At 36.3% G+C, this 23,966-nt stretch overlaps 2 protein-coding genes across 11 annotated transcripts; both read left to right on the top strand.

Moving 5' to 3' along the window:
* The first annotated feature begins 15,472 nt into the window (after positions 1-15,472).
* On the top strand, positions 15,473-23,652 carry LOC120422436 (uncharacterized). Of its 10 annotated transcripts, none has more exons than XM_039585864.2 (5): positions 15,473-15,660; positions 21,193-21,409; positions 21,472-21,557; positions 21,612-21,759; positions 21,816-21,967. In XM_039585864.2, the coding sequence occupies exons 2-5, from the start codon at positions 21,217-21,219 to the stop codon at positions 21,911-21,913; spliced, it is 525 nt and encodes a 174-aa protein (XP_039441798.1). In that variant the 5' UTR covers positions 15,473-15,660; positions 21,193-21,216; the 3' UTR covers positions 21,914-21,967. The 10 variants fall into 10 exon arrangements, with proteins under 10 accessions (XP_039441798.1, XP_039441795.1, XP_039441804.1 ...); XM_039585861.2 differs by having other exon boundaries at positions 15,474-15,660; positions 21,212-21,409; XM_039585865.2 differs by lacking the exons at positions 21,193-21,409; positions 21,472-21,557; positions 21,612-21,759; positions 21,816-21,967 and adding exons at positions 22,837-22,973; positions 23,034-23,113; positions 23,177-23,330; positions 23,389-23,652 and having other exon boundaries at positions 15,488-15,660.
* Positions 16,278-17,430, top strand: LOC120422435 (uncharacterized). The gene is made up of 3 exons (XM_039585860.2): positions 16,278-16,864; positions 16,928-17,004; positions 17,075-17,430. The coding sequence occupies exons 1-3, from the start codon at positions 16,378-16,380 to the stop codon at positions 17,264-17,266; spliced, it is 756 nt and encodes a 251-aa protein (XP_039441794.1). The 5' UTR covers positions 16,278-16,377; the 3' UTR covers positions 17,267-17,430.
* Positions 23,653-23,966: the final 314 nt, after the last annotated feature.

Genomic DNA, 23,966 nt, shown 5'->3' on the forward strand with positions numbered 1-23,966 from the left:
GATCCCTTCGAAAGATTGGCTGCGCTAGGGTCTGATTAGATTAGATTAGATTAGAAACGCTCCTACAGGTCTGGGAAAATCAAGCGCCAACTTCTGGTATGGGCAGGCCTATGGGGAATGGTCTGGAGAACACTTTTCCCGAAGAGAGCATATGGATTCGTTGTCTCTAGACCTGGCGCATCGGCAAACAATCCGATGTCTCCGGAATCAACGGTTTTCCCTGAAAATGCATTCAAATGCATTGAAAATGCATGCCCTACAAGGGAAACCATACTAAAACTTGATCCGAGAACTTTTTGAAAAACGTACCCACCCTAATATGTATACATGAAGGTGGGTCTACGACGTTTTTATACAAAGTTCATTTTTAGAGCAGGATTATAGCCTTACCTCAGTGAGGAAGGCAAAAAAAGATTTTTTAACTCGTAAATTTACTAAGCTCTCCACAATGTACAATTTTGCTGAAGACATCAACTCTATAAGAACATTCCTTCCCACGATACAAGCCAAATTTTCACATAATATTTTTGTATGCACACCTGCCAAAATTGTATGTATGTATGTATGTAAAAAGAAGTGTTTAATTACCAGGCAATCGAACAATTAACGATAAATAATATCTACATCATTTCATTTAATCATTCCATGCTTATTGAAAACAATGTCGTAATCGGTTATTGCCCTCCCATCCGTTACAGATTGACGTAAACTTCAACAAGTTTCAGATACTAATTTGCCTTCCAAGTCCCCTGCTAGTCGGTGCAGCTAACGCATTGTATAAACAAGCAGCTAATTGTCAATCATCAAGTTCGAACCGCGGGTGGTGGCTGCTGCTTGTTTTTATTGTATTCACCCCGAGATTGAATCTTCACCGGTTTAATTGATGGTTGCTCGGAAGGTAGCAGTTCTATCGCCTAGAACGAATGACGCGGTGACGATCGTCGATGGCGTAACATTGCTGTGTTTACATAACTGGGCCGGGCACGTTTGCTGGATATTGTGGACTCACGTGGCAGATATAGATTTGGGGGAAATAGTCAAATTATCACATGTTTATTTTAAATTAGAATTTTATATGAAAAAACATCATTAAAACTCACTAGTCTTATATTTTATTTGAAATAAAAACTTTTTATATAACTCTAATACCGTTCCGATTCTTCGCTTATCCGGCACGTGCTTGCGCAACTCGTGTCAAATTCAAACAAGGAAAATATCGTTTTAATCTCGGGTTTGGCCCGAAGCCTTAAAGCGTACAACAATTTAAGTTGGTAAACAATGACCTGCTGCTTACTGTTTATTTGGAACTCAGAGAATGGAAAAAGCCAATTTTGCTTATCAGTTCCCATGAACAACAACAACATACCGCGCCACTTTGGTCCATAAAATTATCGTTACATAACCTATAACAAAGTGCTTGAAGTGGCCGACCGCTAAGCCCGAAGCCGAACCCGTATGGGTGGCCAACACTGACTGTTTGTTGTTGTTTGTGCTCTTATCAAACTGTGGTGGCGGCCACGACCTGTAACGGGACTGGAGCAGAACAATTAGAAAACGCTTTATCCGGGGATATTTAAAGCATTTTGAGAGGGGAGTCCAACTAATCAATGCTTTCATATTAATATTCAAAAGGAAAAAAAGTTCAAACTCAATGTTTAATTTAATCTAATTCAATCGAACAAAGGCACAAAGAACATTTCCTGAGCTGTATAACCCTCGCTAAAACGGCCAAGCCTACTGCGTTGCAAAAATCGCAAAAAGGGTGCTGTGAACGCGACACATTTCACAGAATCTATAGGGAAGTTAGGATGCGTGGACATACCGTAACAAACGCTCCGGATCTGTTATGACGTGGTGTGTTTTTGAACGTGTAAGTGTTGGAAGTCATCCATAAACCAAGCCTTACTGTAACCAAACCAAAAAACTTTCACTTTCCTTACTGACGTAATCGTCCTGCTAATTGGAAACACCCCCTGTCCAGCTCCCGGCAACGCTCTAAGAATGACAATTCACCGATCCCAACGGCAACTTCTTTCAACCATCAGTCGTCACGTGCCACATTGTGCCCGACTCGTTTCCCCATTAATAGAATGATTTAATGATACTTTATCTTCATTTCTGGCGGCGAAATTACTGCCAACGGCCATATCGCACTGCTCGCTGAATCCAGGTCGTCGTAAAGTTGCAGATTCAAGCGACTTTCGTTCCCCCCAGAGAGGGAGAGATAAAAAAGGCCAGAGCTTCAATTTTGCATACAAATGAAATCATCCGACGTTTTCATACCCACTTAGCAGAAATTGGTCCGACGGCTTCTTCATTGCCACCCCGTAGACCTGCAAGCCCGCCCTCCCGCGTGGAAACGGCTCAACGGACTACGATTTAAGCTGAAGTCATGGGGTGCTCGTGCTCGTTAGGTATGCACCGGATAATTCCCCTTACAAGGCAGTAAGTAGATTGTCCTGCTTGGATTCTCTTCCCGTCCCAAGTGAAAATTATGACAGTTTCGCGAGGAGCTCCTATGAGCTGAAAAAAGGTAAAATAACAATAAGATGTGGTTCAACACCGCACCACTGTACGGTCATTCCAGTCGTCATAGGAAGTATTTACCGGCCAAGGAACTGGTGAGGACACAATCCTTCCGGAATCCGGTAGTATCAGCAACCCCCACCCCTGACACACAAGGCCCGTCCGACCAGTCGTCAGTTCAGACACTGATCCGAGGGTGCTGATTCAGCCTTTCCAGATAGTGGAAATGAGTTTTGCCTCCACCTTGCTTGCTTTCACACAACCATGCACACGATGTTAAGACGCTTTGAATTCTTGGATGAAAATGAGGTCATTTCGTTGCTGGCTCCGTCCAGGGAGTGACGATTTGCACCAGGGATAACTCGAAGCCTTGTAATATAAAAAAATGAGTAGAAGTACACACGATTTAGTTGCGCTCTCAAATTTAAAATCCCGTTTATCGCAAAAAAAAAGTTTTTAAGCTTAACTTTCAATTTATTGTAAGCTATTGTGAAAAACATTTTTCCAAAACATACTGAACAATTCTTAACGGAATCGGTCTTTATTTTAATTTTAATTCTTGTATTTTTTAATCCAGCTGAAACATTTGTGGTGCTTTCAGTAGGCCCAAAGAAGCCATTTTGCATCATTAGTTTGTCCATATTATTTACCATACAAATTTGGCAGCTGTCCATACTAAAATTATATTTGAAAATTCAGGTTTTTTTTCTTTTTCTGATATGTTTTAGGGGACATCAAATGCCAACTTTTGAGATATTTTCGAACGGGCAAAAAATCTTTGACCGAGTTATGAATTTTTTAATCAATACTATTGTTTTTAAAAATCGAAATATTGGTTGCATTATTTTTTTAACTTAATTTTTCGATGTAAAATTAAATTTGCAATCAAAAAGAAGAGCAATTCCAGATCAAATCAGGAATTTTTCTGGTACTTTTGTACCCGAGCCTCTCCGATTTCAATGGAACTTTGTAGACATGTTATCCTAGGCATATATAAGCCATTTTTGTGTATATGGAGGCAATTGTACTCGAAAATAACATTTGAGAAGGGCGTAAGTTATTTAAATATTTTTGTATTTTGCAATTTAAAAATTACTGTATCTCGAAGCCGTTGCATCGTATCAAAATGTGGCCAAAGACAAACTTGTAGGAAACTAAACGAGCTTTCTAAAAAAATAAACTGAAATAAAAAATACACGTCACTTCTATGAGATTTTTGATTTTAAGGTTAAAGTCAAATTTTAGGGTAATGTCACGATTTTTTTTGTTCACAATTTTTGAGGAAAAAGGCTAAGATGTTACAAAAAGATTGACAAAAAATGCAGAATGGTTTGTCTTTACTTAAAAAATACAAAAATCATTTACTATTTTTTTTTTTGAAAAGTGGGCTAAACATCATAATTTCTAATAAACCGACAGTGAGAATCGATTTACCAGACAATTTTACATAAGAGTCTCCATATTGACCATTGTCCTTTGTCCAATCCTTGGGAAGATACAGCGGTTTAAAAAATTGAAATGTCAAATAAATAGGTTTTTTGGTGTTTTTTTGTAATTTCCATTTGACAGACTTGATTTTCAGTCTCGTAAATGTTTTTACCGGAAAACTCGTCCGATTTACCGTAAGTGTGCCTTTGACAGCTTTTTAATTCAATGCATGGGCAAACAGATAAAGATTTATCCATTTTTAGGTAACTTTTTTGAAAATAGTAGCAGTAAATCATTTTTTTAAATTAGTGGCCATATTTGCCCACATTTGAAAATTATTTTTGAAGAACTGAGAAAATTATCTACATTTTGCTTTATTGAACGTTGTTGATATGACCCTTAGTTTCTAAGATATTGCCATGCAAAGATTAAAAAACAGGAACATTGATGTTTTCTAAATCTTACTCGAAAAATCCACCATTTTTTAATGTCGATATCTCAGCAACGAATGGTCCAATTTTGTATGTTAAAATACGAATCGTTCGTGAAATTTTCCGATCTTTCCGAAAACAATATATATATTTTTATAAATCGATATTTATATTTCAAAAGAGCCAAGCATCCAATACTACGCCTTTTTGAAATGTTAGTCTTGATTAAAAAAATATATTATTGTTTTTGAAAAGATCGGGAAATTTCACATTGATATTGACATCAGAAAATGGTGGGTTGTTTGGGTGTGACTTCAATTTGCCTGTTTTTAAATCTTTGCATGGCAACTAAGGGTCGTATCAACAAAGCTCATAAGAGCAAAATATAGAGAATTTTCTCAGAAATTTTCTATTTTCAAAAATATTTTTCAAATGTGGGCAAACATGGGCTATTTAAAAATGAATAACTTTGTCTACACAGCAAAAAATCCGATGGTAAAATCGCATGCAAAAGCATGCACTTCACCTTCGTCAAAATAAACACTTAATATTACACGCTGCATGTACCATTTTTGCAAACATAAAAAATTGCAACCGACGGGATTCAAACCCAGCACCAACCGTAAGAACTGGCGCCTTAGCCCACTTGGCCATCAGAACGATGAAAAGCTGGAAGGATAAACGCATTTCGGTCAAGTAGGTTTCCTACACTGAGGGACTACATATTTCAGGGTGTAAAATCACATAAAATTGCATAAAATAATGCAATATTTATTTTTCAACCAGGCCTTTTACACGCAGCTGGATTACTACTTTTTAAGCTGTGTATTTTCAAAAAAAGTAACAAAAAAAAATATTTTGAAAACGGTGCACTTTGTCAAAATTCCACTAAAGTACTTTTCGATTGCAAATTCGATTTTACATAAAAAAATGAAGTTGACAAATTTTTGCACCCAATATTTCGATTTTTTGAAAGAAAAAACAATATTGATTCAAAAATTCATAACTTCGTCAAAGATTTTTTGCACATTCTGGAAATTTCTGAAAGTTTGGCATTTGATGTTCCTTAAAACATACCAGGAAATAAAAAATAATAATAAAGAGTGTTTTTTTTTTGTAAATTAAGTTTTAGAGAATTTGAAAATCATCATTTTTTCAGTGTGGTCCTAATCCATACCTACAACTTTGCCGAAGACTTCAAATAAGTCAACAAAAAAATCCTTCCAAAGATACAGATTTATGAATTTTCATTAATCATTTTTGTATGGACAGCAGCCTAATTTGTATGGAAAATTATATGGAAAAACTGAATGTATGACATAAGGTCTAAAAACATAAGGTCGAATGGACAAAAGGTCGAATTAAAAAAAACTTTTGATGTGAGTCTAAATGCATAAATATTGAAAAGCAGCTATAGAAAAGTGTTTTGAACGGTTTTAATTAATTTCACTCATATATTCTTGGAAATTTAGAGGTCTACTGAATAAAAACTTGCCCCCGGATTGTTGGATACTTTTTGAAAAGGGAGGGGGACCCTAATAACTATTTTAAACTTACAGATTTATCATGGTTCTGGAAACTCTCATACGGCCTAAGTAGGCTTTTATGGCCTACTTAAAACCTAAAATGTTACTAGGGGAGGGGAGTTATAATTAAAAATACAAATAATTGCGATCGATTTTCTTTTATATACCGTAAACTGGGGTGACTTTGATAGCCCGGGGTGACTTTGATAGGTTTTTCAAATGCCCGTCAAATTAATATTTAAACATTTTTGAGAATTTTGAGTATGTAAGCATTAAGGGAAAGCTTATTATCGAACATATATGCAAAAATGTGACTGTTACATTGGATGTATCAAAAATAGTGGCCAAATCAAATTTCTATCAATGTCACCCCGGGCTATCAAAGTCACCCCAGTTTACGGTATGAGCAATTCCAGGAATTTTTCTGGTACTTTTGTACCCGACCCTCTCTGATTTCAATGAAAGTTTTTATACATGTTATCCTACGCCTATATAAGCCATTTTTGTGTATATGGAGCCAATAGTACTCGAAAATAACATTTGAGAAGGGCGTAAGGTATTTAAATATTTTTGTATTTTGCAATTTAAAAATTACTGTGTCTCGAAGCCATTGCGTCGTATCAAAAAGTGGTCCAAGACAAACTTGTAGGAAATTGGATGGGCTTTCTGAAAAAAATACACTGAAACAAAAATACACGCCACTTCTATGAGATTTTTTGATTTTTAAGTCTAAAACTTAAATTTAAAGGTGTTGTCACGATTTTTTTTCGTTCAAAATTTTTGAGGAAATAGCCTAAGATGTTACCAAAAGACTGACGAAAAATGCAGGATGGTATGTCTCTCCTAAAAAAATACAAAAATCATTTACTATAACTGTTTTTTTGAAAGTGGTCTAAACGTCAAAATTTTAAAAAACCCACAGTGAGAATCGATTCTCCAGACAATTTTACATAAAAAACTCCATATTGACCATTGTCCTATGTCCAATCCTTCGGAAGACACAGCGGTTTTAAAAATAAAAATGATGAAAAAATGGGTTTTTTGGTGGTTTTTGGCAATTTCTATATGACAAACTTGGTTTTTCAGTCTCGTAAATATTTTTACCGGAAAGCTCGTCCAATTTCCCATAAGTTTGCCTTTGACAGCATTTCAATTGGATGTAAGGGCTTACAGTTATAAGCTTAATTACATTGTTAATAACTGAAAAGAGAATATTTTTTTCAGTGTGGTAGAAACCTGGATAATAAATTAGCTTACGTAAATATCAAAACGAGTCAAATCAAAAAGCTGTCAAAGGCAAACTTATGGGAAATTGGACGAGCTTTCCGGTAAAAATATTTACGAGACTGAAAAACCAAGTTTGTCATATAGAAATTGCCAAAAACCACCAAAAAACCCATTTTTTCATCATTTTTATTTTTAAAACCGCTGTGTCTTCCGAAGGATTAGACATAGGACAATGGTCAATATGGAGTTTTTTATGTAAAATTGTCTGGAGAATCGATTCTCACTGTGGGTTTTTTAAAATTTTGACGTTTAGACCACTTTCAAAAAAACAGTTTTAGTAAATGATTTTTGTATTTTTTTAGGAGAGACATACCATCCTGCATTTTTCGTCAGTCTTTTGGTAACATCTTAGGCTATTTCCTCAAAAATTTTGAACGAAAAAAAATCGTGACAACACCTTTAAATTTAAGTTTTAGACTTAAAAATCAAAAAATCTCATAGAAGTGGCGTGTATTTTTGTTTCAGTGTATTTTTTTCAGAAAGCCCATCCAATTTCCTACAAGTTTGTCTTGGACCACTTTTTGATACGACGCAATGGCTTCGAGACACAGTAATTTTTAAATTGCAAAATACAAAAATATTTAAATACCTTACGCCCTTCTCAAATGTTATTTTCGAGTACTATTGGCTCCATATACACAAAAATGGCTTATATAGGCCTAGGATAACATGTCTAAAAACTTTCATTGAAATCGGAGAGGGTCGGGTACAAAAGTACCAGAAAAATTCCTGATTTGAGCTGGAATTGCTCATATACAGCTTTATTTTTGAAGTCAGATTTTCTAAGGATCAGATTTGACCATGAGAGGATAGACTTTATCATATTTTGGAACTGTTTACACTTGAAAGAATTGAAAAATCACTAAAATATTCCAACTATTTTTAATGAATAAAATAAAATATTAGCATAGCATAGCATAGCATTGGTGTCTACCCGTAGCTGCTACTTCGTTATTGACCAGGACCCCCAAACATTGCTCCGTGGACCACAGATGAAAAGTAGGAACCAATCATCACCACTTCGCAATTTTCAAAGGTCCCTATCATGCTGATCAATACCGACGCCGGCCACGACCAGAGGTAAGACACGGGGAAGTGGATGGGAATGTTAGTCCGATACTTGAGTGATGGGACCGCCAAATCGACTGCGTCTCCGACAAAGTATCACATGAGTTTTGAGGGGTTAGTAAGATGGGTATGAGGTCAGGATTCACTGTGGTAGGTGATCACTCACAAAAATATTATGACAATAAAGAATAGGTTGTTTTTGAAGTATTTTTTCAGTAGTCGCATTTTTTAAAGAAATGATAATGTTTAAAAGAATAGGATTACTCACAAAATTATTACAAAATATTATTACAAGAACTAATTTTTTTTAGGCAATTGAAAACTTCTCAAAAAATGGTTAGAAATATATTCTGTTTATTTGAAATATAAAAAAAACATTACTAAAAGGATGGGTAAACCTTCAGAAAAATCTGATTTGTTTGCAAAAATATTATTTTTTTAATATTTTAGAAGTTTATAATTATTTGGAGTAGCAACTGCGGGTGGGCACCTATGCTTATGCTAATGTATATTTTGGAAGTTTATAATTATTAACAATAGTTTGATTTTTTCACATTCCACCTTTTGTTTTTTCAACGTTTTGTCCATTAGACCTTTTGTCCATTCGACCTTATGCCTTTCGACCTTTTGCCGCACATCCGGACAAACTAATGATGCGAAATGGCTTCTTTGGACATTCCTTAGGCACCAAAGAAGTTTCAGCCGGATGTAAAAATACAAAATAAAATTGAACGACCGAAATCTCCGAGAATTGCTATACTGACTTCCTTTTCTTCTCAAGATACAGATTTTCGAATATAAAATTCGATGGACAGCAAAATAATCAAATGAGATACAAAAAGCATCATATCTGCATTATTGCATAGCTAAGTGTTTAGAAAAGAAAGTTCTAGAAGTGTATAATATAAAGTTAAGCATAAACTAAACTTGAATATGCATCAAAAGCAATAATATGCAACCGTAACGCTGATCGACAACACATGGCATTGCATAAGCCAGCGCAATTTGCTCCGTCAGTAATTCCTGACTAATTGTTTTTCAAATAAGCCCTCTTTTGTCAGCAGTGCACAAGAACACTATGTGCACTGCTCTGTGTAAACAAATCCCGCAAACATCACACAATAATATCATTCACACGCGGCTGTTCAGTGCTATTACGCAAACAAAAACAAACCCCACCGTCAGAGTGAAGCGATATCGACGGCGACGTTTGTCCGCGGATGCACGTTTTGTCCAGTCAACCAGAAGGGAAGCCAAAGTAAATAAATTGGAGCCGTTATTCTGGTTATTCTGGTCGTCGTCGGCGTCATCGTTCTCGCACCCATACAAACTTTGGCGAAGCCCAAAACGTGCAACCGAATCACACATCAAGTTATCTTATCGTGATTGGGGCAAATATGCACTCGTGTTGTTCATTTGCCTTGCTTTGTTTAGTTACAATGTGACTTCTAAAGCACGTTGACAGCAACCAGCAAAAAATGTTGATATGTATTTAACTTATTTAAATAAATACGGAAAATTTGTAGACAATTTCAATAAAAATTGCTCTCATGTAATTATAGTGCCAATTTTAAACCTAAGAATGAAAAATTAGTCCTCTAAATTAAATAAGACAAAATTGTGATGTGATTTTGTCGTGAGCCGCTTTTTAAGGTTTCGAGAAAAAATTAAATAAATAATTCAATTCAATTCAATTGGTGTTTATTAGAATTTAACAGTTCTGCTCCAGGATGTTACATTTGCAATTCAGAGATTTGGAGAACCTTTCAACTGAGATCAATTCATAAGCCTTTACAGGGAGGGTACATGTTTCTAAGTTTAGATGTTGCTAGCTGCATGCTCTTTTAGGGAAAATAAATTTTGAGAAAAAACCCTAGACATTTTTATATAAATAAAAAAAAAAAGCAAAAAAAGGTTAAAAAAATTTAAGAAACACATAAGTTTGGCTTACCATTCTGTGCGTTGTCCCGAAGTTTGGCATAATTTGGTTGCCGGAGTCCCGAGTTACAATTGCAAATGTTTACGGTAGTCGGGCATGTACGTGTGTCAAACGCGTTCTGACCTGAAGTGCTTTTGGCAAGTTGTCACACTTACAGCAATTTTCAGGTTGTGTCTAGATAGCACGACAAGATTGAACCTTCTTTCATATGAAAAGTGACAAAAATACACCCAAAGGAAAAATATATCTCAAAATCTGCAACATTGGATTTGCTGCAGAAAATGTCATATTTTATAACATTTTTTGCAGCATGCCCGTAGATCATTTTTGCCCGCGTGTAAAAAGTTCAGCGATCTGCAGTTCTCACCAACACATATAAAGCTGGCCCGTCCCCTTCAAAGAGAAGCATATGTTGGTGCTCTTTCACTCACTTTTCATCAAGCGTCCATGGCGCGGTGGTAGCGTGTCGGATCAATAACCAAGAAGTTGGTGGTTCAATCCTCGTTCTGCTAAGTGTTTTTTTTGTGAAATACAACCAAAAAGCCGTCGGTAATGTCGATAATTGTCGGTAACGGGCAAAAATGTCATACTCCTATATCGCAAAAAAAGCATGAGGACAGATTTCATGCAGATTCTGATATACTTTCATGCCGCCATGCATCACAATCATGCGACTGCCAGTTGGGTGTACACAGAGTTTTTTCGGTTTTTATTGAATATCTCAGGATTGAAATCGAATTTTGGGTATCTGTGAAGGTCGAAAGGTGAGGCATTGTGAGCTGCACAAAATGGTGTTCTTCCCTCCATTTGACTAAAAATGCACGTGCGATAAGATTGCAAGACAACGTCGATTTGATGATTAAAAAATGTCAAATCAACAAATCAACTTGATCATAATTTTAACGATGTATTTTAGCCTGTAAATTTTCTTTCTCATTTATGTTTTGCAAACGATATCACATTAATCCTTACTCCATCTGTTGCCATTTAGCAATAAACGATAAAACTCGTCATAGCAGCAGCTTTTCATTTAATTAACCCACTCACCGATTAAAGTGGATTAATCCATATCCCTGGTTCTTTATCACCACTTTCACGTGCAAACAAAACGACGAAGACCACCAAACGAGGTAGGGACAAATATTTCTGGTGAAATGTTTCTTCCGACAGGTGCACTAAGGATTAACTGCCCCAATAAAAATGCACTGTTATTTCCGCCCATCAACTGGGACAAAATAACCACGAAAGCTTAATGTATATGACGAATACATTATTTTTATTCGTTCTACCGGAGATGCAGCTGCGTCCGGATGAAAATGAAAATTAAACGAGCTTCAAAATTTGCTTGTTAAAGCATTTTTGCTCGCTTTTGCCTTTCTTACAAAAGAAAGGCTTAAGGTTTGCTTTTGGGAAAACGCTTTTCTCAGAAATCTTAAAAAAATCGTGCACGGCGGGGAGTCGTCCCAGAAAAAAACTCTATTCCTAATTTGAAGGTTTCCATGCGCTCTTTCAATTGAATTTTGGCCCGAATCCTGGAAATCAAAGCCTGATTTTTGAGAGCTCTTTTTCTGAAATACCTACTAGTGCGATGTCTGCTGAACATCAAATTCGAAGTCCCGGCTCGTTCGACAAAGTGCAATATCGATACATATTTTTTAAGTTTATAATTGACTAACATTAAAGACTAAGTATCCTTAATTTTTTCTGATAATTTCTAATAATTATGTTGCGACCCATAATCTGGAGTTTTTTTTTTGAAAAGGACCTATAAACCAAATTATAAATTTTTGCTTTTTTGGTGTTTTTAGAACCGCCTTGAGTCAGGGGTATTCAAAAACACCCAAAAAGCAAAAAATTAAAATTTGGTTTATAGGTCCTTTTCAAAAAAACTCCAGAAATGTACTTCTGAAATTAAAAAAAAAATGGCATTCTAGTTTTAGCCTAAAATGATTCGAAGCTTTAGGTCAAATTCTCACTGGGTGGAATCATTATGTTTCTAAAAAAAATTGCGCCAATATATTTGTCGGAGTTTCATCATTTTGTAAGAAAGGCTCTGCACAGTGGTCTGAGAAGTGAAATTAGCAGGAAAAAATTATTGCTGCTTCGGGGAAGCAATTCAGAGCTTTGGTGTCAAAGGAACATTTGATCAGTACAACATTCTACGACTTTTAGTCATGACGATACTAGGATGGTCCTAAAATTTCTCAGTTTTTCAAAATCTTTCTCTGCACCCTGATGAGATAGGGACATACTTTATTCGGCAGTTTTGTAGTGCTGACCATTTTGAACAACTTTGCTGAAGACACCAAATTTCTATCTCTTAATCTGTTCATTCAATAGCATTTTATATGAAAAGTGCTAGGGTTATCCTTCAAAAAAGTGTTTTTATTCTATAACTTTCTTGCATTATTTTTGGCAATTTTGGTGTCTTCGGAACATATTTGGAGGACTAAAAAACCCGTCGATTGTTATTTTTAGATAAGTAAATGGCAATTTCATATAAAAATCAAAGTTTCAAACATTTTTGGGGCCTTTATTTAGCTTATATAAGATTAGAAAAACTCCTGGACATTAAAATATTAAGATAATAAAGCCGAAATTAAACAAAGTTACGTATAAGCCCAATTGAAAAAAAATATTAATAACAATCTGTAAACAATTTTTTTATTTGAGTTGTCCAAAAACCCTCATAAGATTTTGAAATCATCATAAAGAAGAAGTCTTAAGCATTCAAATGAAACAAACAGAATGTTATTTTGTTTCCACCAAAAGAAGATACAAATATTTGAAAAAGGCTTATTTAAAAACGTAAAATTGCTAAAACTTTTGAACGAATCAAGATAGCGACTTCGTTCTTCCATCAAAAGACGCGTTTTTTAGTCCTCCAAATATGTTTCCAAGACACCAAAATTGCCAAAAATAATGCAAGAAGGTTATAGAATAAAAACACTTTTTTACAGGTAAACCCTTGCACTTTTGATATAAAATGCTGTAGAATTAACAGATTAAGAGATAGAAATTTGGTGTCTTCAGCAAAGTTGTTCAGAATGGTTACCACTACATAACTGCCGAATAAAGTATGTCCCTATCTCATCAGGGTGCAGAGAAAGATTTTGAAAAACTGACCACCCTAGTATCGTCATGACCAAGGGTCGTAGAATTTTGTACTGATCAAATGTTCCTTTAATACCAAAGCTCTAAAATGCTTCCCCGAAGCAGCAATATTTTTTTCCTACTAATTTCACTTCTCAGACCACTGTGATCTGGGTTTTTTAAGCAAATTTGCAATCGAAAAGTACTTCACTATTTTTTGGAAAAAATCCCCTTTTTACATTATAGCTACATTTCGGTTTTAATTTTGGTTTTTAAGGTTTTTTGAGTTTCAAACATTTTTTTTTTTTGAAAAAAAGAGCCAAACAAAGAACATCAAAAGCTGCGAAAATTTCCTTAAAATTTTCTCTCTGGAACTCTCTGAAATACAGCTTCACAATCGTTGAAAATAATTTTTATTTTAAGTGTCACCTAACCTGCCATTTTCGTGGAAACTATTGGCCCGATTTGCAATTTTAACTAAAAAAAAAGGAAAATTTTCTGGTCTTTTCAATTAAAAATATTTAAAAACTTTTATAATTTGGTCTGAAATATGCCATAAGGAAAGTAACATATTTCAAGTCAATTTCAAAACTTAAATTTAAGCTCATAAATATTTTTTTCAGAGGCGTTTTTCTTTCAAGAATATTTTTTTAAGGGACCATCCATAAACCACGTGGGCACTTTTTTGGTATTCTCATACCCTCCCTCCCTATCGTGGACAATAGAGTTATCTACGTGCGCATGTATTGCGTATACGTACACGAAAAAGATTGAGGTTGAATTTTGTACCTGCCAGCAAAACAAATGGTGTGCAAGTGTGCGTGAGATCGGCCTTAGATAACTCTATTATCCATGTCCAAATTTATTTTTTTTGGAGCGTGGACAATCGCCAAAAACACGCAGAGGTACCAACATTACAAAAAAAGGTGCCATGACATGACAGCCACACTTGTTTTTCTAATGTTGGTACCACTACGCGATTTGGCCATTTTTGACGTGCACTTTTCGTAACGCCATCTTCGCTTAAAAACCTGGATACATTGAAGTAGTTGTCGTTTGAAAACGGATTATTTTATTTAAAAAGTGTAAGTTACTTAAAATTGCAAATTCAATTTTTCTTTAGAAATTAATTTTAAGTAGTTTTTTAGTACAGATTTTTTTTCGAAAAACCTACCCTAAACCTGTCCTCAGCACCAATTGGAAACAATGTTGTTTTTCGATCGGCTCTTGTCCAATTGACAAATTATCAAATCCAAAAATACTTTGAATTGATATGATGCACGTCCTTTGAATGCTGTATTTGTATGTATTTTTAGTACCTACCCTGAATTATATTCAAAAATCGAAAATTTAAAAGAATGTTTTTTAGAAATTCGATTTACAGATATTAAAAGTTAAATAGAAAAATCTTTTTAAAAAATCCTTGTACATTTTTTTTCGAAAAGTCCTGATCATAACCTACAACTTTGCTGAAGAAACCAAATCGAACAGAAGATCCCTTCTCAAGATACAGAAGGCAAAATGTTACTCTCAGGGTTACAATCGAGCTGTCAAATCGGGGTCCAATCGAGTGACAAAACCCTGCAAGAGCAAGGTTGGAAAGTTAGAATCTCTTTAAAATATTTTTGATCGAAAAACGAGGTCATACAAATGGACAAGTTTCATTCAAATAAAAAAATAATTTAAAAATTGCGATAGAAAATGCGAAATTCTATTTAAAAAATTTAAATAATGTGCCAAAAATGTGTATAATGCTCTTAAGTTCTTAAATTTTTAAGTGATAATTTCTAAATGTCTGGAGTTTTTTTTTTTAATGGCCCAATAAACCAAATTTTCAGTTTTTGCTTTTTGGGTGTTATTGAAACCGCCATGAGTCAGGGTATTAAAAAACACCCAAAAAGCAAAAACTGAAAATTTGGTTTATTGGACCTTTTCAAAATAAAAATCAGATGTCATTTAAAATTTGGGATGTGAAACCAAAAAGTATTCCCTTCTCTTTGGTGAAACAGTCATGGGTTTTCCTAAATTCACTTTCTTGGAATCATAAACGAACGAATGACCCAATTTCTGAGTCACATCAAAGCAAACACGAACACAAATATCAATTCGCAACACTTGCCTGCTGCGATGAACCAGAATCAAGTTCATTCTCCGTTCTGTCTTCACACTCGCCCAGACTGAATCAAATACACCGCATCTGACAGTTGTTGCGCTCGTGTCGTACGGAGAATTAAGTCAGCTCCTCGCCGCTTATTCCTGGTGTGTGGGTATTTAGTACAATTCAGTCGATTAAAATGTGCGACTCGGTCGTGTGATATATTGCTAAAGCAGTGCCGATTCGCCTTATTAAATATTAATTTAGGTAAGTTTTCACGCCCCAAGTGTTCGCCCGGGTGTGACAGTTGAGTTTGAAGTTTGGCCTGTCCGAGTAGGCTTTGTTTAAGCGAATCCGAGTAGGTTCAAGGGAAGAAAGTGCAGAAAAATATCATCGCCGCCGTCAAAGACGGCGGTGGATATTTTTAGAACTTGACAGGCAGTAGTGTCGTTTCGCTGTGTGCGTGTCATTCAACGCGGCTTAGCTTGATCGGGGTGCGCGTGTCTGTCTTGGTTTGCTAAAGTGTGTTTTTGTGTGGCGGTGTTTACGGTGAAGATCCCCGAGGGAGACAACGAAAGAACGAAATCAAAACAAACCGTTGAACTCAACACATACGTGTGAGTAAGCAGGAACAAAAGGGGTGCAATGAACGCGTGTTTGTAAACAAACACGTTTTGTCACGATTGATGCAGGAATGTGATTGAAATATTTCTGTGATAGAGAAGAATATGGTTTATTGGAAATATGGTCTCACTGTTACAAATAATACTAAAGCAATCACAACTAAGGCTTAACAAAAAAACCTTTCTTCGAATTAGCGTATCCAAATTCGCTAATTGGAACGACTGACAGCTGTGCTCGGAAATCGACGACCAAAGAGGTCGAAATGTAAACAATGTTACTAAAGTTTGACAACTCAGTTTTGACGTTTGAGTGCTTTTTAATTCGAATACAAAAGATCTTTTAAACATAAAACACATTCTGATGTTTAACCGCAACTATTATAAACTGGCAACACTGTCACGTGATAACAAACCACATGCCCACGTCGCCTATCGTTCTCCCCTTTGTCCCAGTAACGATTTCTTGTTTACATCACTGTTTACCTTCGTTCCCGGCTTTTCGCCGGTCTCGTCCATCGTGGTTCTGTTGTTTATCTCCTGCCGTGCACGCACATGCGCGTTTCACTGCGTTTCGCCGGTTTTGACAGCTGCCCAATGCTGCCAACCGCACCACAAAAAATACTCAAAGTGGAGTGCCGTGAATGTTTTCGTGCGTGAACTAGCTGCACGTCGGTGTCTTAAAGTGTCAAATCTCTGGCCAATTCCAAACAAATCGCGTAAAACAAAAAAAAAAAACATGCCTTCCAATCGGCTTCACCGGGTGTTTCTGTACAGCTTTGCCATCTGTCTGTTTGTCACGTTTGTGACCATCGCCGCCAAAGTGTTCCCGATTGCCAACCTGCCAACAAGTGAGTTCCCACCTTGTCCGTGGAAGTTTCTAGTTCTAGACTAATCGCGTCCGCGTTCCTTAGGCACGAATGTCATCATCATCGGCACATGTCTGGCCAACTTGATCAGTGTCGTGACCCTGATCCTTGGAATCATTCTGGTGAGAGCGGAGTTTGCCCAACTTTCAGATATGAAAACTATCAGAAAAAAAAATCTCTTTCTAATCGCAGAAACGGCCGGACCTGGTGAAGGCCGTCAAAATATTCAGCTGGGTGCAGCTGGGAGCTATTTTCGTGCTGATCTGTCTGGCCTTGATTCTGCTGTACGTGGTGAAGGTGGACGTACAGCACTTTGACGAGAAAGTCACGCAAAAGCCGCCGGTGGTTGTGCAGGAGGAACCAGAACTAGACGATGAGTTTTAAGCGAAATGTTATTGGTGCTGTCGCACTCGGACAGTGCTGCCAGATTTGTTTATTATTTTGCGTACCGTGTAATCATCCCCGTTTTGTGGACCAAAGATTAAAGTGTAAAAGTGATGTGTGTACTGTAAGACTTGTAGCAATAAATTTTTGATGTTTGTCGTACACTTCTGGGCTGATTTATTTTGGAGAATCCCACTTAGTTCACCTTCTTGATAAAATAAACTGTTGCTTTTTACCGTTATTGATGGGATAAAGAACAATTTCCGAAATCTTATTTTAAAAATGACTTTTCTTTATTTCAAACTCCCATTCCTTTCTCAACACGAAAAGTCATAGGTCGAAAGCACTGTTATTTTTACATATTTGTCAAAAGTAATGCTACTTCTTTCAAATTTAAAAAAAGAAAATCATTAAAATTTTAATTTAAAGACAAATGCAATCAATTAGTTATTTACTAAAAGTAATTCATTGATTCAGCACGAAGTGTGCCATGAGAAATCAACACCAGGTGGCCTAAGTATTAGAGGATTAGCTAATTATGTTTAAAACAGATGCGACATAGCCTCGCTTCAAATTAGGGTTTAGTTTCCTTTAATATTGTATGCCAAAGATGATTAATTTAAACATTTTCAGAAATACCTCAGCTCAGAGTTGATGAAACTTCAAAGTTGCTTAGAAAAAAATCTTTGTCGGATTTTTTTTACAAGATGCATGTATTCTTACAGATGAGGAAATTTTTGTTTTCAATACCGGGAGAAAAGATTTAAAAAAAGTATACCACAGACCATCATTTTATGGTATAGGCTATTTGAAATTTAAAGATATTCCATTTTTTCTAAGGAGAGTTGGTGAAATTGTTGTAAAAACTGACTTAAAAAAATGCCCATGGAACATGGTAAACGATTTTTCTGAAAGTTTTCATGCATGAGTTGCTTCTAACATGATTATCTATAATTTGAGAACAGAGCACATTGATTTTCTCGACTTCGTGTTTTTGGGACACGCTAAGGTCGAACCAGCCTACCATTTTTGGATAATTAATTTTACAAAATGGGATTTTATTTAAAATCAACAATATATTGGATACGTTCCAAAATAAAAATTGTGTCCTTATGAAATTATAGTGTTGAATTAAACATATTGAAAATATTTTTATTTGAAATATCAGAAAATTTAACAAATTCATCTTTCATTAATCCAACTATCAATGTGTTGAAGCTTTTTGATTTTTTCAAAGGTTACTTTTCGGATATATTTTGATATTCTCAGAAATTTTTATCAGGCTTGTTCATAACTAACAGGTAAAATAACTCACGTTATCAAAATAAAAAATAAAGAAAACTAAGTTTACTTGATTTAAAAATTGATACTTCTAAAATTAAGTCAAACTACTTTTCGACTTTTCGTGCTTTTTAAAAAAAATATATTTTTTTAGAAAAATTGGCAACACTGCCAAATTAATTTGGACAAATTTTTTCGTTTGTTATCTTGCACACGTCCAAAAATAGTAATTTTCTTTTAGTGAAACATTTTTTTGTTTTTGAGAAGTCATTATCAGCTATATCTACAACTTTGCCGAATACACAAAAGCGATCAGAAATTCCGCTCTCAAGATACAGATTTTTGAATACCGTCACCAGGGGTGACATTGGGTCATACAAAATGCTGAAATTCATAAGACCCAATCTAACCCTCTAAACTCAAAGTCACCCCTGAAGACATCAGCTGCCAACATCCTATGGAGACTTGTATGAAGAAACTTTTTAATTAACAATAAAATAAATAAAAAATATATACGGGTCATTCCAGGTCAACTGAGTACACTTTTGGATTCGACCTTCACCAATTGGGACCAAACTTAGAGGGAACGTTCATCTATTGATAGTTATTAAAAAAACAGAGATCCCAAGTGTGGTGTTGATTGGACCATCCCTCTATTTTTGGCACCGCTTTCTTTTTGAGGATTTCCTAAACAATTTTTCACAAATTTGCAACTATTTGAGCAAGAGAATTTCTAGAGGTTTCATTTTATAGAAAATTGTCCAAGGAATTCGATAAAAATCAAAATTTTAGCCCTTAAGTGTCCCCGTATATTATATTTTAACGTTTAAAGTATAAAAATTCAGATTTGACCATTTCTATTTTTAATTTTTTTTTATTTTATCACCATAGTATTCCCCGGACAATTTTACATAATAATCAATGTAAACCTAAAACTAAAATAAACTATTGGCGAGATAGTGTAGGGTAGTCATCAATGAGACACTTTTGATTTTCAACTTTCAACGATTTTTCTAATTTTTTCATTAGCATGTTTTAATGAGCTTTTAGTTGCATTATCTTTCTTTTAATGTGTTCTATCATTGACCAAAATATGAGATCGATCCTACATCTAAAGCCAGAGTTATTCAACTGTCTCATTGTAGACGCACTTGGCAGGAACAATGAGACAGCTGGGGAACAATGAGACACTCTACGAAAATCAACATTTTTCTAGCAAAACATCATGTTTTTGTATTGTTCCATTGCAGGTGACTTGCCTTGAACATTTTAGAGGAATTTTGCCAACATGAAACTTTTAATAACAAAAGTTACACTAAAAAGTATTTAAATTTTGTAAAATCCATATATTAATACCAAATAACTATGTATTTTTGGTCAAATGAAGTTTAAACTCTATAAATATGCCAAAAATCACTTTTAATTCATGTTTTGAAAGATTTCCATCGATTTTGAAAAGTTTATTGAAGAAAAATCAAAGTGTCTCATTGTTACCCATGGGCTGAAATGAGTGGGGAACAATGAGACAGTCCTGGATTCTGGGTGTATTCTAAATTTTGGCCAAATCTAATGAAAGGACATTGTAGCCCAACTTAATCCCTATGGAACGTCGAAAGACATTTGAAGAAATATTTGTTTTGGTGTAAATGGCAGCCTACGAGCGAAAAAGTATTTTTTGATTATTATGTAAAATTGTCCGAGGAATACGATGGTGACAAAATAAAACAAATAAAAATATAAGGAATTGGTAAAAACTGAATTTTAATACTTAGAATGTTAAAATATAATATTAGTGGCCATTTAAGGGTTAAAATTTTATTTTTATCGAATTCCTTGGACAATTATCTATAAAATGCATCCTCAAATAGTTGCAAATTTATGATTACCAAAAATATAGGGATGGTCCAATCAGCAAAAAACTTGGAATTTCTGTTAATTATCGATAGATGAACGTTCCCTCCAAGTTAGTTAGTTACTCAGTTGACATGGAATAACCCTTATGCAAAATGGCTTATTTGGACATAGAAAAAGTACAAATAAAATTGATTCAAAAAAAAAAACAAAAAAGACTCCAATAAATACAAAAAAAGAATCAATTTTCGAAAATATGTATCTTGAACATGACCAAATAAATTCAGTATTTAAAAAAAATCTACATCAAATTCGATTTCAGCGACACAATTTTGGTTAAATTTGAATAGTTGATTGCCTTTTAAATTACAAAAAGCTTTTTTTTCTTTTTGATACAGTCCAGACGCGATTATCCGAAGTTTCGATTATACGAAAATCTAAACCACTTCAGAGCATGTTTGGGGTCATATTCAAGCTCAACAATAAAAAACAAGACGACGAAAAATTTTTTTTTCGTGATTCAATTATCCGGAGTGATTTTTTCCGAGGCCTTCGGATAATCGAGTCTGGACTGTATTTCATAACCGTCATTTTGGCCACAGTCCAGATGCGATTATCTGAAGCCTCGATTTTCCGAATGGATTTTTTTTTTGCACGTTTTGTTTTCATTTCACTAATATCTCATTCACTTTCGAACCTAAAACAATATCTCATCTATCGATCATATCACAAGCTTTTGAACTCACTTTTGCTAATAATTCAATTACCAGCCAACCTGTATTCTCTTGTTCTAGCATCCACTTCCTACTCTAGACAAAATGTTCCGTTACCACACTTCTCAATTCGGCTCCTGCGCGATGGAAATCCACAAAACTTTGTGCTATTTCTTCGCGGGGATCAACATCTTTCTGGCGCTTGACTTGCTAACCGAGTACTTGGATGACATCTTTGCGATTTTTGAAGATCGAACCCTGGCCAATTTGGACCAGGACGAAGCCGTTGAACATAGTGGTGAGATTGCGGGGTCTTCTGGGTTGAACTAGTTGGTATAAGGTTTGCCCTTTTTTTTGCAGTTGTTCTAGCAGCTTTTGGGTTTGTGGTGGGACCTGCCTTGGCCAACATAGTTTTGGCAATTCTGCTGATTGTTGGCGTTTATCAGGTAGGATTTTGAAATGGTTGAAGGGGATCTTGTAAAATCTTGCAATGCTTGCAGCGTCGTCCAATGTACGTGCGAATCTTCCGAAGCTTCATCTTCTTCCAAATGGTGGTGGTTTGCATCCTTTCGGTCTTCTCGTACAAAGTCATTCTGGAGCACGAAAGTAGCTACATCATCATGCTTCTGGTTTTGGCAATTACGATTGGTAAATTTGAAGAAAATTGTTCTACAGGTTTTTCATCTATAACTTGATCTTTCCAGCACTCTTTGGAGCCGAAGCCTGGATAGCTGGCGACTACTACAAACTGCTGATGGAGGAGATTCATCACGAAAATCTACAGACAATAGGATACTTGTGATCTGTGTAGTTGTGAATAACCGATCGTTACCTAAATAAATAGTTTTACTACATATTCGTCATTTATTTGCACTTTTCATTCAGTTCCCGCACCAATTGGCTTCTAACCCCGTACTAAATCAGCTAGAATTTAAAAACAAAATTTAACCCCCTGCCCTTCACCACAACTGATCAGCGCTCTTTGCAGGGGCTCACCTCACGCACATCCCCTAAACCACCGGCGCCATGTTATCCCACAAGATCTACAAGCTGCTGTGCTACCTGGCGGCCATCGCGAACATCGCACTCGTACTGGAAATCATCGTGAACGTGGCCCTTCCGGCGCGCTCTCGAGGTACGTGAAGTTAGCCCTTTTGTTAGTTGGTTGTCAAACGGATTTCGTTGCCCTCCTCCACAGTAGCCACCGACCTGCTGATTTCGCCATGCATGGCCAACATCGTGCTGGCGGTGCTGCTCATCATGGGCGTGGCCAAGCGGATGCCGTCCTTTATTAGGGTGTTCCTGATCTTTATGTACGTGCAGATTGTGTTCCTTCTGCTGGTGGCCGTCTACACGTACCGACTGGTGGTCCACGGAAGGCACGAGCTGAGGATGGCCGCCCACGGGGCTTGCATGCTGATAGGTTAGGGATTTTGAGGTTTTTCGGATGTGTTGCCAACTAAACTGTTTTGTTTTTGACAGCTCTTTTTGGACTGGAAGCGATGATCGCCTCTGGTGGACTGAAGGCGGTTCTTTTGGAGTATACTCCACTGCAGGAGGGAACGGTCATGTTCCAGCCACTTGTTTGAGTGTTTTTACAGTGCCATTTTATGCAACCATGCCAAAAATATATGTTTAGAGTGAAAAATCATCATTTGTTGTGTTTTACTAAACATCTCATCCAACTTCACTCGACTACACCTTCGAAATAACTCTCTCCCGCAGATGGACCCAACGCCCAACCTCAGCAGCCATGATTTCCGGTAGAAACTACAAAATCCTAACCTACATCTTCGGATGCATTCACATTTTCTTCATTCTGGTCATCCTGAGCCAGGCCGCGGTTCCCATCGTAACCGACTGTGAGTGAAGTTAGCCCGTGTCCGTAGAGCCATGATTTTGAGCACTTTCTCGTTCCACAGGGATCGCGGCCGTCTCGATCACTTCACCGTGTGCCTTAAACATCGTGTTCGCCCTGTTCTGGATGATCGGAACGGGTATGGTGAGTTAGCCCTTTCACCACTTTGAAACTTTTAGAAGAGTAGTTCAATTTGTTAAAATTCAGCACCGCCCTCTGATGATAAACATCTTCAAGTACTTCTCGTACGGCCAGATGACAGTGATAGCTGCACTGACGGTGTGGTTCGTCGTGCAGTGCGTCCTAAACGGGGGCCAGTTCCATCTCTACCTCGTGATCTTCATCATGATGTCGTTGTTTGGTAATTCCCAGCAAAATTTTAGAAAAGAATGATTTTTCAACCTCATTTTTTCCAACAGTTCTGTCAGTGATGGAGGTTTTTGTGGCAACTGGTGCCCACCGTGCGGTGCTCGAGGATCTAGTGGGTGCCCGGATGCGAGCCGTCGAGATGACCGAGTGGAACGGTTGAGTGATGTTAGCCCTCGCACAGGTTAGTTTTAAGTGTCTTATACTCATGCGTAATGTGCCCAAACGAAAAAATCAAAAAAGCTTTAAAGTGTTGTGCTTCCTCAAGTGTCGATGAATCTGTGGTTTAAATAAAATTTAGTTGTCAAGTGCTGTAACTTTTATCTTTTCTTTAAAATTATCACAAATACCTCGAATTTATTTTAATTGCAAGGGTAAGTATCAGACATACAAAGAACATGATTCACACTCTCGGAAGTGACCTAGCACAGAGGCAAAGTAATTAATTTGTCTCGCATTTTCCGCCCCCCTCTGAGAAATCAACCATCGTGTCGCCGCCGCCGTTTAACGACCTTGAAGTTGTGGGAGTGCTGCCACGTGGTGGCCACGCAGCAGTCGTCTGGCGAACGCGAGATTTATTGCCGGGGCAATAAATTTCAATTTCATTAGCAGAAACACAAGGAAACTCGTA

The sequence above is a fragment of the Culex pipiens genome, chromosome 3 (genome assembly GCF_016801865.2).
Source record: "Culex pipiens pallens isolate TS chromosome 3, TS_CPP_V2, whole genome shotgun sequence".
Classification (NCBI taxonomy): Eukaryota; Metazoa; Arthropoda; class Insecta; order Diptera; family Culicidae; genus Culex; species Culex pipiens.